This window comes from Emydura macquarii, unplaced genomic scaffold, assembly GCF_026122565.2.
Source record: "Emydura macquarii macquarii isolate MOO-44397 ecotype Brisbane River unplaced genomic scaffold, CSIRO-AGI_Emac_v2 contig_1348, whole genome shotgun sequence".
In the NCBI taxonomy this organism is placed as follows: Eukaryota; Metazoa; Chordata; order Testudines; family Chelidae; genus Emydura; species Emydura macquarii.
Genome location: NW_027131485.1, coordinates 11,632,274 through 11,646,974, shown reverse-complemented (window position 1 = coordinate 11,646,974; position 14,701 = coordinate 11,632,274). Strand labels below are relative to the sequence as shown.

At 43.5% G+C, this 14,701-nt stretch overlaps 1 protein-coding gene across 2 annotated transcripts in view; it reads right to left on the bottom strand.

Annotated features, from left to right (window-relative positions):
* Nucleotides 1–14,701, bottom strand: part of FAM234A (family with sequence similarity 234 member A) — a 37,949-nt gene that overhangs the window by 14,228 nt on the left and 9,020 nt on the right. For both annotated transcript variants that reach the window (XM_067551166.1, XM_067551167.1), the window contains exons 2-4: nt 3,387–3,691; nt 1,547–1,663; nt 954–1,142 (exon numbers count right to left, since the gene is read on the bottom strand). In XM_067551166.1, the coding sequence (XP_067407267.1) occupies nt 954–1,142; nt 1,547–1,663; nt 3,387–3,675 (595 nt within the window). In that variant the 5' untranslated portion in view covers nt 3,676–3,691. The remainder of the gene's footprint in view (nt 1–953; nt 1,143–1,546; nt 1,664–3,386; nt 3,692–14,701) is intronic.

Genomic DNA, 14,701 nt, shown 5'->3' with positions numbered 1-14,701 from the left:
AAACTAGAGTTACCCAGCATTGGATGCAACACCCTTTGCGTTAGAAAATTATTTTCTATAAGTTTGAGACACTCTAATGATGTTTTCCTGCTAGCTACAGAGGATCCCCAGTGTGCATCTCCCAAACTAAAGTCCCCCAAAACACCAAAATTTTTCTCTCCACACATTATAGACTGGGGGTTTAAGGAGTAACTCATCCTCTTCACTGGTTTGATTTGGAGGTTTGCAACAGATTCATCCTTCTGGGTTTTGTTAGTTAGCACATTGATCCATGTGCATTCAAGACCCTGCACTTCTGAGTTACCAATAACTGTAAAACAGGTAATGGTGTCTAATAAGAGGAGTGGGGAGGGCACTCTATAACAACGTAGCCCTTCCTGAACAGGTTACAAGCAGTGATTTTAACATTCCAATCATGTGAATCATCCCATCAGGTTTCAGGAATGCCAGAGATATCAAATTTCTCCTCAATGAAAGTTGCCAATTGTTTTCACTTGCTACCCGGACTCCTAGCATTGGCATATAAGTAACTGAAACATTTCTGCTCTTCATATTTGTTAACCCAGATATCCACAACACCCAAGCAAGCCATTCACAGCTAGGCCGAAAGTTTCTTCCTAATCCCCACAGCATATCGGAGCACTGAAGAGGGATGTTAGTGTTTGCAGCACAGACAGTACCCAACAAATACAGCAGGATGGAACAGCAGCTTTGGGACTGAACTAGTGGGGAGCATATTGGCTTCTCATAGCCTTAGTACCGTCTGCAACATGGATGCATTTGCTACATTTTTATGCTGATAAAATACCTTGCATTAGTCTAATTAGGACAGACAAATTCACAAACCAGCATACCATCAGTATTCCCCTACCCCCAGGCATTAGGAGGGATGAAAAGCAATAGCAGAAGCGTGAATCCTCTGTGCTTCAGTAAAGTTCTGCCCCTTAGCCTACCTGTCTGAGGGTTGACTGTGGTTAGTGACTCTGGATTCCCAATGACCAGGCAGCCTGGTGACTGAGCCCCACTGAGCTGCTCAGTGGCACACTCCATCCAGAGGACATCTTCGGTGACAGGCCTCTCCCAGAGTGTGCTGCCATTGGTGCCTGAGACAGCAACCATAAAGGCACATGGAGCAGAAAGACCTGAGGAAAGAACACATTGCAGAGGGAAGAATACTGTCCTGCCCGCTAGCTGTCTGTGCACACAGCCAGTTCAGTGGGGTAACTTGTCCCCCGCTCCCATCCCCAGATGGCCAGCATTACTATTTTCCCTTTATATTCACGTCTCTCCCAATAGGCTCCCTTTTTCTTCTGGCTTGTTGAATAGTGCTTCTGCTTCGGGACTGAGAGAAGACAGCAGCAGGGTTAGACACATGCTGCAGAGGCATCGAATGCTAGCTCCTTGGGAGATTTATTCCTCATCTCTGATGAGGCACTCCATCTACACAAGGGGTCTGTCATAGCACCATTGCAGACCAGCACTAAAAAGAGAAAGCACACCCCTCACCACGATGCCTTTTTCTGTTCCTGTTTAGAATCACAGTTACCTTCATCTGCGCAGGATCTGTTAAAACTATGGCTACCATTGGTATCTTTGAAAACGAAGATAACATCTTGCACTTTGTCTTCGTTCACATCTTCTACCGCCAGAAACTTGTAGGTCACTGCAAAGAGATCACAAACCGGATGCTAGAGAGCAGTGCTTGGCTCAGTGGGATTGGAGAGTACAGTGACAAGGCAGGTAACTGAAGGAAAATGTGTTTCCTTAAAAGCCTGATTGCTGCCCCCTCCTTTTTTCTTTGGGAAAGTAATGCCAAGATGGATTAATCACTTCATTTATACTAGTGCAGTGGTTCTTAACCTTTCCAAACTACTGTACCCCTGAAGCCTGAGTCCCACCCCCACGGGGCTGAGGCATGTAACTTAGTTTCATGGCGCCCCTGTGGCTCCAGGCAATTGCCTTTCTTGCCACCCCCAATACCAGCTCTGCACTTGCGACCCCTCTAAACCCCCAGGTTAAGAAACACTGTAAACTAGTGTTTGTATAGCGCCTAGCACAGGGGGAGCTCTGGTCTATGACTGGGATCCCTAGCCACTATCACAAAAATACAAATAAAACCAAACAACAAGAAGTGTATCCCACAGTAAATAGAAAGAAACCTGTGTATTTAGGGGAGGCAAACAGCTAAGAGAATTTGATAATCTCTGAAACTGTTCTAATGTAATGCACTGATTTAGGACATGTAATTGTCTCTCTCTAATAGCTGGCCCTTGCAGATATAACAGCATGGTACGAGCTCTCAGGCCTGGTATACACTTAGCGCAGATTCCGGCGGTAGTTGACGGGAGATACGCAAGCTACTTACAGATACTGTAAGTTGCTTGCATATCTCTTGTTGATTTCCTAACATCTACCTACTGCGGCGTCCCCATTGCACTGTGCTGACGGGAAATGCCCTCCCGTCAATGCAGCGCTACTATTCTCGCCAGGTTGGATTATCAGTGTTGACTTTCAGGTTCCATTGAGCGAGTCTTCACTGCCACTCAATCGAACCCGCAAAAATCAATCCTGCACTGCCGGCGGTGCGGCTGGCAATGTAGACATACTCTAAGCCACGGGAGCTCTCTTTTAGCTCAAAGGGTAGAAGCCTGTATTTATGGCACTGGAAGCGCTGGGTTTGATCCCAGCTCATGTGTGAGAGGTCCGTGAATATGGGCCACGGTTTGTTATGCTAGGAACACAGAAGACCGAAGCGCTGCTCCTCCCCTTAAACAGAAGGGGGAAGACTAAAGTGGTATAGCAAGCTGTGAGGGCAGAGAAGGACCTAATGTCAAAAGGTGTGGCACGATGTGGCTGCCATGGAGCTGCATCTAGCTTTTCACAGAAGAGTTCAGTAAAAGGACATTTTTCTTCAGAATTAAGGGTGTGTGTAATTTACAGGAACACACACAATTCTCTCCCTTCACTAATCCAAAGACTAAAATAGAGGTACTCATTTCTGATGGAAGAAGGACCCCGTAACTGTTCTTAAATCTCAGGTCAAAGACACTTAAAATGTTCTTTAAGTTAAAGTTCAACCACAATAAAGGTCAATTCTGCAAAACAACCCCTCAAGCTTTGCCCAACTGAGGACCAAACTGCTATATTTCTAGTGCTTGAGGGTGGCACCTAATTTGCCTACGTATCAAAGATTTCAAACATCTACCAGAAGGCCACTCCAATTAAGATATCCCAGATCTTGATATGCAATGGTGTATTTGCAGCTCACTCTCTCATGGGCAACATCCCTGCAAGCCAGACACTTTGGCCAGAGTTCTACAATCCTGATTTATGAGCAGCACAGGAAAATGAGAGCTTAGAAATACAGTTTAGTGCATCAGACTTACCTGCACTATTGTATTTTCTGTTCCAAGTCCTTTGTGAAAGAGGTCTCACTGGACATGGGATGATGAACGAAAAGGCAAACACCACAATCAGGCACAGAAATAACGAGAGGAAGAAGGCAGCAGTGCGCCATCGGGAGAGCTGAGACAGGCGGGTGGGCTTCCTGCAGACACCTCCTTTCTCTGCACAGTTCTCCTGGTTATCTGGAGCTTTCCCATCCTCATTCTTCAGAGGATGGATCTCTGCTTCCAAGTCCTTGTTATCCATCACAGAATACTCATCAGAATTCATCAGACTATTTTTGTCCCTGCAGTAACAGAACACACAGTGTTATAACAGATTTTGGAATATATCAAATAAAGCAAGTTACAGAATATTTGGTCACTACCCCAAAGCTTCAGAATGGAAAGCACTGAGTTATTAACAATGGCACAGCAGGAAAAAAAAAATCTAGGCGTTAAATACGAGTTAAGCAAATAATATCACATGGCCTCAGCACAGCTTCGTGTGAAACAGGAAACAACATTTGGTATTAGAAGGTTCCCACGCTATAAGGAGGGGAGAAAATGTGGATGAAAATTATAGCTCTGTTGACATTCACCTGCAAAAATAAATACTCAGACTGGATAGAGCTGGAATAATGAAGATAAAGAAAGGTCACAAGCTCTTCAGTATTCTAGACTGGAGGGCCCTGACCTGGTCTGTAGGTCACCTTTAGTGAAAGGCATGCACTGAACACTTCTTTCATGGGCACATTGATCCTTGCCGTCTAATACAGATTTCAGTACAATCCTATGCTCCATCGGTGGAGGGAGACTCTGGGGGCATCATATATTGACACAAATCAGAAAGTCATTCCCTAGTGTAATGAAGGATACAGGAGTTTCCCCAGGAGAGAGAAAAGCAAACACTTTAGTCATGCTACACAGGAGCTAAACAACCCATTCCATTAACTCCCTTCTCTGAGAAACCAACGTATCTGACACTGCTACACAACACAGTTCCAGCCTTAGGGAGGGCAAGCAAGAGGGCAGGTAAAGCACTGCAACCTTTGGGGACGAAAACACCTTCCCAGAACAAAATGAAAGGCAGGAGCTTAAACTAGAGTTGACCAAATTAATTTTCTCCATTATTCATCCAGCTTTATAGATAGTCAAGCAGTATTTGTCAAAGACGTTACTTTCATTCTGACAATCAGCAAATGTATAAATGGTACCCCATTATTTGCACAGCTTTACTGCAAACATCTCTTTCACATATGGCAGAAAAAAAGCAGACAGTGCCTTGATGGCATTATCATTCTGACTCCAGGTTACAAGGGGAATACCTGTCTTTATCTCTGCACTGCAAAGTGCAGGACCTGCAGAGCACTAGATTCTTGTTTGTGAGCTTCCTACTCCCCAAGTGACCTCACAATCCCATGACCCTGATCAGCCAGCCCAAATCCTCAGCAAAGGTGAGGATCATAAAGGAAATAAATTAAAAATAGTAGATATAGACAAATTAGCTTGAATAAACACTTTCCTTTTTGGTCTACCAAGGCATTTTTTTTATGTCTGTCTAAACAGAGTCACATTCATGAGACCAAAACAGCTCACGTGTCACATAAGCAAATATTCAGTTTGGTTTGCTTGTTAATTTATTCTAAATGCTGCAAATAATAGCTTTAAAAGAATCAGGCACGTTATAGAAACCCAGAGCTTAAAACCCGCAATCATAATAAAAATCAACTTTACACCAGGTTAGTTTTCAGGCCTCATTAAACTATTAAGGGGAAAGAGAAGGGAAGAATACAAAATACAACGTTCCAATGGCCTTGAACAAAAGCTGCATGACAGCTTGTCATAAAAGATTATTTAAGAGCCATTAAACATGATGACGAAGCCAATTTTCCAGAGCCATTCCCTGAACAGTCACATGCCCAGATTCTGTCTGAACAATTTACCTCTCAAGGAGCCTCAGTAGCAGATGTGACTCGACTTTAAGGTCAGAAGGGACCATCATGATCATAGTCTGACATCCTGCACATGGCAGGCCACAGACCCTTGCCCACCCACTCCTGTAAGAGACACATGAGGATTTTGGTACAGGTATTTTCATTAAAAGTCATGGACAGGAGGCAGGCAATAAACAAACAATAAATCATGGAAATGTACACAAAGCTGAACCCCATGCCCTGCCGCCCACAACTTAACTTTGTGGTACCCGGGCAATTGCCCTGCTTGCTACTCCCTAACGCTGGCAACACCGGTGCACAAAACAGTATTTTTGACACTTATGCTGCATATTTTAAAGGAAATAAACAATTTCTCATTTTTTCTCAAATCTAATGATTTAATTGGAATTTTCAAGAACTCACGGCCATCTCAAACTCACAGAATCCTTGACCTCTGTGACAGAATTGTAGCCTTACACATAACATCTGGCTGAGTTAGTGAAGGCCTCAAATCATGATTTAAAGACTTCAAGTTACAGAGAATCTACCATTTACACTAGTTTAAACCTTCAAGGTGACTTGTGCCCCATGTTGCATAGGACGGGTGAAAACCCCCAGGGTCTCTGCCTATTCGACCTGGGGAGAAATTCCTTTCCAGTCCTAAATATGTTGATCAGTTAGACCAGTGTTTCTCAATTAAATTTGGCCACGGAACCCTTTTGAACTTGATAAATAATTGCGGAACCCCCCAAACTCTTAACAGTATTTTTACATATGGGGCCAAAAAAAATGTCAAAATAAGCAAATTATAAATATAAATTAAATTACACTTACACTCGATACCCTCCGCCAAAAAATCCGGGACATCGTCCCTTTTTCGGCAGCGCGGAGAACAGCTGCTCGCGGAACCCTAACAGTGTTCCTGCGGAACCCCAGTGTTCCGCGGAACACCAATTGAGAAACATTGAGTTAGACTCTGAGCATGTGGGTAAGACCCATCAGTCAGCCACACACACACTCTCACGCACACTTCAGTGTTAAAAGGAAACACTGTTATTACCTCCTGAGGGTCCTTTGGAGCAGACACTGCATGAACAGAACTGCTTCCTCCCGCAGCCCTGGATCAACCCTTACTCTTTATTTTTTCCATCTGGCAAGTGTGTGGGGTAAGAGCCCTATGTGTTTATTGCTATGGCATAAGATGGTGCCTAGCTATGCAATGGACAATCCCAGATAAAAGGTGGACATAGTAGCTTCCAATATCTGATTAAAGAAGAGGAGAATTGAAAAGGCCATGTCGATCAGGGCTTGTCTGCATCTGGGTTCCATTTTATCCAAACCAGCAAAGTAAAGTGGATACAAACGAAAAGTCGAGCACACCTGAGCATGGAAAGACCTATTGAAATCTAAGACAACTACGTTTATGGAGGCAAACTGCTTCTGTGTTTGAGGTGGAAAGCCTACCACTCCATTTCTACCCCCAGTCAGAGCCCTAGGGAAGCATGGGGACTGCAAAGTGGTGACTGAAAACAAAGGGCCTTGAAGCACCTGCATGAGAGGACTGAGAAAACCATGGAGCTACCAGAGCCAGTGGCAGAAGCCCATGTGGACAGCCAATAGATGACCCATAAGGGGAAATCAGACTGGCCAGCTCACCCATCCACCCACTACATTTCTTTAGATTTATACAAATATGTTTTAAGCAGCATATATCCAGGCCACTTAAAAAAGAAGAATATTTTGTACAAGAATATAGCTCCAACAGATATATAACTGCCTCCATAATACCACAAACCTAAGTCAGCAATAATTAAAAAAACCTCACCTTTTTCTAGAGACCTCCACTCCATAGACCCCGGCCATGTCTAGTAAATCAACCTGCCCCAGAAGTCAGAGAAAACTGGGTGGCTGACCCATCTTGCTGCCTTGTGACATTGGCTGCGCCTGCTGCACATCCACCACCCCTGCTAGCCACAAACCTGATATGGGAAGAGTCAATGCTCAGAAGCATTCCAACTGGAAGTGGGACACAGGAAGGAACAGTCTTGCATGTAGCTTTCCCACGTAGATTTGGCCATTTCACTGGGTTTGCCACTTTCTCCTCATCTTGATCATCTATCTGAGCAAGTGACCCAAGTCTTGTTTAGTTCTTGCAGCAGGAGGCCATGGCAATACAGGTAACATGGCACCAAGTAAGCACCATGAAAGTGAGCCCTGAGCACCAGGCCAGGTTCTTAGGATGGTTCCCCAGCCACACATCCAGAAGCTCACTGGGAACAGAGCCTCACTATACTGAAAAAATGTGAGTGGACATGTGATTAGCAAGGGGGAACAGAATGGAAGCTGATCCCAGGGAATGAATTCCTGGGTAAGCTAATTCCCAGGACTTTGTGTGTGACCAGATGGATGATTTGTGTTATCCACCAAATACTCTTCAGTCTTCAATGGCATGGGGACAAAGTATACTCTTCCATAACGACATTGTGGGAGTAAGCAGTGCTGCTCTTTGCTACACTAAGCATCAATTGGAAGCTCAAGGATAGCTCAGCCCAGCATTTCTGCACTAGGAGCTGTGCATTCATGCTCCAAGTATAAATCCAGAGCAGCTTCTGATATAGGATAGAACACACCCATCACCCATAATAAAAATAATTAAAGGCTCCCTCCATCCTACTACAACAGCAGTAAAGTCCACTGGACTTTGTTCAATGATGACAACTCCTCAAATCTTTCCATGAGAAATTATTTTTATAATGTGATACAAGTCATTTCAAAGTAATTTAAGGTTGGACATGGGTAATAAACTCAGGTGTAATTATACTGACAATCTCAGCAACTTTCCCTTCACTTGCAACAATGACCAACTCAAAAATATGACCTCCAGCATTTGTTTCCCCATTTGAACAGTACTCTCAGTACTCTCTCAGGGCAGGCCTATACTACAAATTTACAGCAGCACAGTTGCAGTGATACAGCTGTGCCACTCTAGCGCTTCTGGTGAAGACGCTCTGAAGCCGATGAGAGAGAGCTCTCCCACCAACACAGAGCTGTCTACACTGGCACTCAGGTGTGAGGCCGGGTCTATACTACAGACATATATCAGTAGAACTACATCGTTCGGGGTGTGGATTATTCACACCACTGAGCAACATAGTTATACAGAAGTCATTTTGTACTGCAGACCAGGGCTAAGGGCTTATCTTCACATACTGCACTACAGCGGTACAGCTGCGCTTCTGTAGTGCTTAAGACCTTGTCTACACTACAAAGATAAGTTGACCTATGTTAGGTCCATTTACAGCCACTGCATTAATTACTGCTGTGGCTCATCTCCACACTGCCCTCCGTGGGTCGGTGTCCTCACCAGGAATGCTTCCATCGACCTAAGTGGAGCAGTGTGGGGAGCTGAGAGCCCAGTTTCTCAGCACCATTTTCATAGCATAGAGCACAGGTTACTCCCATTCCAGGGGAGCCGTGAAATTGACAAGAATGACAGCCCATAGACAACAGCCGATGCAGTGTCTGACTGACTGACACTGCATTGCCCTAACTACACTAACTTAAGCCCTACACCTCTCGCTGAGGTGGTTTTATTATGTTGGCATAGCAGGGGACTTCTATTGGTGGGAGGAGCATTTCAGTCTATACGCCTCCCCTGGTTTGTCGACAAAAGCTGACTTTTATCAACTAAACTCTGTAGTGTAGACCAGCCCTTAGTGAAGATGCTCCTACACCGACAGGAGAGCTTCTCCTTTTGGCATAGTTAATCCACCTCCCCAAGAAGCAGTAGCCATATTGATGGGAGAAGCACTGTCTACACATGGGGGTTAAGGTCGGTATAACGATGTCATTCAAGGGTGTGGATTATTCACACCCCTGAGTGACGTAGTTATTCCGTTACAGGTCTGTAGTGTAGACCTGGCCTGACACCACTAGAGCCCCCATTTGGAAATTCAATTTGCATGTGATCCAAATGCAGCTGGAAAGCTCACAAGCTGAAAATGGCAAAGAACAGCGCAGCCCTACACCAAATGTTTGTTCTTTGAATCAGGAACAAATCTGGTATTTAGTTTAATTGGAGAGAAACAGAAAACACCACCACTTTCAGATGTTTTTTCTGCTCTTTTATCAGCTGACATTTTGTCCACCAGTAGCATAGAACACAGGCTACTGCCATTTGTTAAATTAATCCAAAAAAGGTGTTAAAATCTGGTTAAGCATGCAATTATGTGATTCAACTATGCTGTGTAATCAGCATCTGAATTCCCACTGACTCAGACTCGCTGCTCAAAAGTGGTTCCTTCTTTGAAATATCATTTACCTGTTATACTTTGGAGTCCCAATCTCTGGTGAACAGCTGTTGGACTGTCATCACTTTACATCCTTAACAGACTCTCTCAGTCCAGGGAGTTCCAGTCTAGTCTAAGTGGTGCAGGCACAGGAGGGGAAAGCTCCACGGCCTTGCAGCCATCAGATCCCCTACTGCAAGTATGCTTATGCTCCTATGCGTAGAGGTGATAGGTGGCTCCTCATGATGCTATCCCCAAGAGACTAGATTCTCTTCCCTGCTCTCAAGTATGCAGCTTTCTGGCGAGTGAGGGAATGGGAATGGAGGGCCACCAGGGAAGAGACAGAGAGGGAAAGAAGTCACCAGGGGAAGGGAACTAAAAATTATCAAAGAGAATAATAGCAAAAAAACAAAACAAAACAAAAAAGGATAAGGGGCAAAGAACAGCAAAGGGCTGGAGGAAAAGAGAGAGAGAAAGGCACAGCACAATGGGATAGGCTCTAAGGAACCCACACATCCCAAGGAAGGCTCCAAGACAAGGAGGTGGGGAACCAACTCCTTAGCAGAGGGTTTCACACATTTACATATTTTAGTCCACATTACAAACAGACCATCTTCAAACTTCTAAGACTAATCTACTTTTCAGTGGAGATAAAAGACTAGAATCAGCCACAGCTTCAAGTGAGGAGGAACATGGAATGGAACCTGCAAAGCAACTTCCAACTGCCCTGCATTTTACTAGGGGGATGCCCAATTTTCAGATATCAGCACACAATAGCAACTGTGCAAACAGGGTAGGTTGCCACTGCTGAAACATTTCTGTATGCCAGACAAAATGCTTGAAACTATAGAACTTGATTGACAGTATGAAGAAATAGACAGCTTCCACAAACTGCTCTCTGGGTAAAAAGTTACATTCTCTTGAGCAGCATTCCTCTCACAATTCATGGTTGGTTGTGGGAGATATCTACTGCATTTTTGTTGAAATTTTGTTCCAATATACATGTGTCCATGTGAAGTTGCACTGAACTCACCTGGGCCCATCTGCTGGGTCAGGACCTGATTGGGCCAAATTCTGCCCTGCTGAGGTCAATGCTTGGGGGCCCTAAGTACAACCAACTTAAAATCAGCAAGAAACTTTGCAAAAATCGAGAATAATTTTCTCTCTCTGAAAAGACATGCAGTATTTTAAACAGCAAAGTCACTTTGAAACACACACAACACTGGGGCTGTATTAAATCTTGCTCTGAATAACTATTTGGGCAAAAGCCTGGGATTTAGCTTCAGCCAAATAATATTTCAAATACATACTGGAAGCCAAACAGTCACAAGGCATAACTCCCTTCCTGAGGTGTCTGCAGCATGACCAGCTCAGCCACTTTACCCATTTTCCTGTCAGTTATGCCAATAGCTCAGGATGGCAAGGAGGAGGGTGGTCCAGAGTAAATGCTGCCTCTTTCTACCCCTCCGTGTGGCATGAGTCATTTCTCACCTCCTTATGGTCAATTTGGTCAGAAGGGATATGAGGATGACTGACTACAGCAGAGGTGTCAAACATATGGCCCACGGGCCGCATCTGGCCCGCGAACCTTTTTGATCTGGTCCGCATTCGACCAGCCGAAGTTTGTCTGCGTATAGCATTGTCACTTTAAGAGAGTCTTAAAGCAGCAATACCTTCCTCCGCAGAACACAGCCGTCGAAAAGCGGAAGACACCCTGACTTTTTCCGGCGGTGGGTATTGCTCCTAGAAATTCCTGGGCCCACCACGAAATTCCGTCGCCGAAAAGGGGAAAACGGCCTGAATTTTTCAGCGGAGGGCATTGCATGATCCCTGTGAAGTGGAGTCTATGTGAATTTGGCCCATCACCATCAGCGAGTTTGACACCCCTGGACTACAGGTTATTACTACTAACTTCCTGATACATCAAACAATCAGATATAATACAGGCAAGTACCACATATTGCCCTGGAGACTATGTAGCTTCAGTCCAATGTCACTTACTTGGCTGACTACTCACACAAACAGACCACTCACACTGAAAAACTAACCAGTAACTTAACAGTATCTGTACTGATTACCGCAGAAAATATCTAACCCACACCTCATTTATCCACAGGTTTTACCATTGTCATCAAAAGCACAGTGATTTCTCCACACTTCCCAAAGATTAAATAGCAGAGGTTTTTGCAGGGTCTCATTACTAAAACTAGCTGCTTGTCAAAACACTATGGTGCACTTACTAATACATTAAATATTATTCTAAATTAAAACTAAAGATACAATTGCTGGGAGGGAGGTCACATGACACATAGAGAAGATGGCTGCCTGACTCATTCCCTCACCCCAATCTTCATCAATTAAGGCTTCTCAGGATATAAGCCATAACTTTGTCTGAAATTTATTAATTGGATGCAAGGGACCCTTTCTGTTGTGCTATCATGGAACCTGCTGGGAAAAACAAACGTCAAATGACCCATGCCTGCATCTCCAGGGCAACGGAAGGCCAAGGATACTCAGCAGTCTCTCACACAGGACTCTGAAACTCTGAGGACTTTCTAATTACCAAGTTTGATCTTTTATCTCAAGATATACACGAGCTCTCTAAAGACATGGGAGAAATCAAAGCTCATTTGACCTATTTAGATAATGAATCAAGAAGAACTGTAATAGAAATGAAGGAAATTAAAACAGAGAATGCTACATTAAGGCAAACGACTAACCGGTCTTGAGAAGAAAATGAAAATCTTAAAAACAGATCAAAAACATAGTTTGCAGTTACTAGCATAGGCGTAGTTTGACTTTGTATTTTTTGGGGGGAAGGGGGCGGGGGGGGGAACAGACGCAGCGGAGCAGCTCCAGTCAGGCCAATAGGGCTGTGCATGTGGGGGGGAGGCAAATCCATGCCTGCCCGAGCCTTGCAGTTTGGGGGGGCAACACCCCCTAACCCACCCTACCAACTACACCCATAGTTACTAGGGTCCCCTGAGGCGCAGGGAAGGAAAAAATCTGATCAGCTTTCTTCAGAACATACTCTGAGGTACTGGGTTTGGATCCCAGTTTGCCTCCCCTGGAGATTGAAAGGGATCATCCAGTGACAGGGGCCAGCAGGAGAGAGAATAATAATAACCACAAGCCCATCATCTTTCAATAGCAAAGTTTTAATGACAAAGTTAAGTTGGTAAGAGTTCCTTTTTGCCTAGAAGCAGTTATGTACAAGGATTTTAAATTTTCTTTGAATCCAGACTTCTCTGTAAATTTAAGCAAGAAGAGAGCAGCATTTAACGGCACCTGATTCTGGGAGAGCTCACTTGATATTACATACATCCTCAAATATCTTCATAATGAAGCTGACAGACTTTGTAAAATACTTCAAAACCCCATCAGATGCTTGGCAAGCACTACAGGAATTGAGACCAGATCTCAGTAAGGCTATCAGCATGATCCTCACACAAAGGAAAAGGAAACAGAGAGAGTAAGCCCTGAAGAAAAGGAACGATGATTGGGAAAACCAGGCAACCCATGTACATATATGTGACATATCTGATATATTTAATAGTTTTACAAGATATAATTAGTACCATTAAAATATCTTTAGTATAGGTTGATAATCAGTACTTTCAATATTATATTATTGAATATACTATATTCATAAGCCAACATAAATATATCTATATGTTTATAATAACTATATTACTCATATCTCCTTATATCTATATTTATGAGTCTACTAATATGTTTATAATATACATGTATGATGCCAATATATTAATAACTATTTAACTACGTTATTTCTGACTACCTGTATCACCATATATGGCCACTTGCATATTTATTTTTACATTTCTACCCATACAAATATTTTAAAAATATAAATTTTAAGTATGGTGGTAATATATTCATGTTTGTTTGCACACATATCATTTATGTCACTTCATGTTAACCTTTTTCATTAGTCTATTAGCATAAATATTTATATACCATGTGCATATTAGCATTTATATACTATATGTTATTACTTATACATTCATATCTATGAAACTATAGGTTTAATTTGTTTATACACCTTGGGACATCTAGGTATTTTGGTAAATATAGGTATATTTCTGGCAGATTCCTAATTCATATTGCAGGAATGCAGGGAAGCGTGGGTGCAGGCATGCACCATCTGACATCTGGGATGTTACGGGTAAGGTGGGTGGGTGTATGGGTTGTTGGGAGGGGCAGAGAGAGGGTTTGCATGGAGAGGAACTCAGAGGCTGTCAGTCTATAGGGCATCATTTAGCATCTGAACAATCACTAATTTTTCATGAACTCTAGTAAGTTTTGTTCCTGGAACGTACTGGGGCTTAAGGGACCCTCCAAGAGAATCAAAACTTTGAGGCACTTAAAATCAAATGGATGTCATATAGCTTCCCTTCAGGCAAGAGTATGCAAAGGATGGGGGAAGAGAAGCAGGGTCATCCCTCCAATAATAATCAGTGGCACAGAACTCCTCCAGTGGGGAGAGGGGGGCAGGGGGGAGGAGCTGAGGGAAGGGCAAGCTGGGGGGGGGAGGGGGAAGGAGAGGGTCTGGAGGGAGGCACAGAACACGCCCCTTGAAAAGGGGTCAAATTTAAATGCCTGCAGATCCAGTGGAGCTTGGAGGAGATTAGAACGCTGTCATGGATGATATAGACAAATCTCAGTGTTCAAGGCAAAAATCTCAGGCCTTTGCAAACCATCCAGTATCCCTACTGAAAGATACTGGACCAGTACAAAGTGTGACTACACATATTTCTCCACAGTTCATGACTCCTATTCCAGATTAGATTTTTTTTTAGGACATCTAAAATGCTAGCTCCTGTATACCTGGAGGCTGAAGTCAGTAATATCTTTATCTCGGATCTTGCTCCAATTTCTCTTCACATATATTGTGGTCATAGTGCTACAATATCCTCAAGATGGAAGTTAAACACATATCTACTTAGAAATCCTAAATTTCTTCAGAAACATCCATTATCAACCTTCTGAAGGAAAATACAAATACTGCCTCCTCTAGTATTACTACAACTTTATGGGAAGCACTTGAAGGCTACCTTCCTTAAGGGGAGAA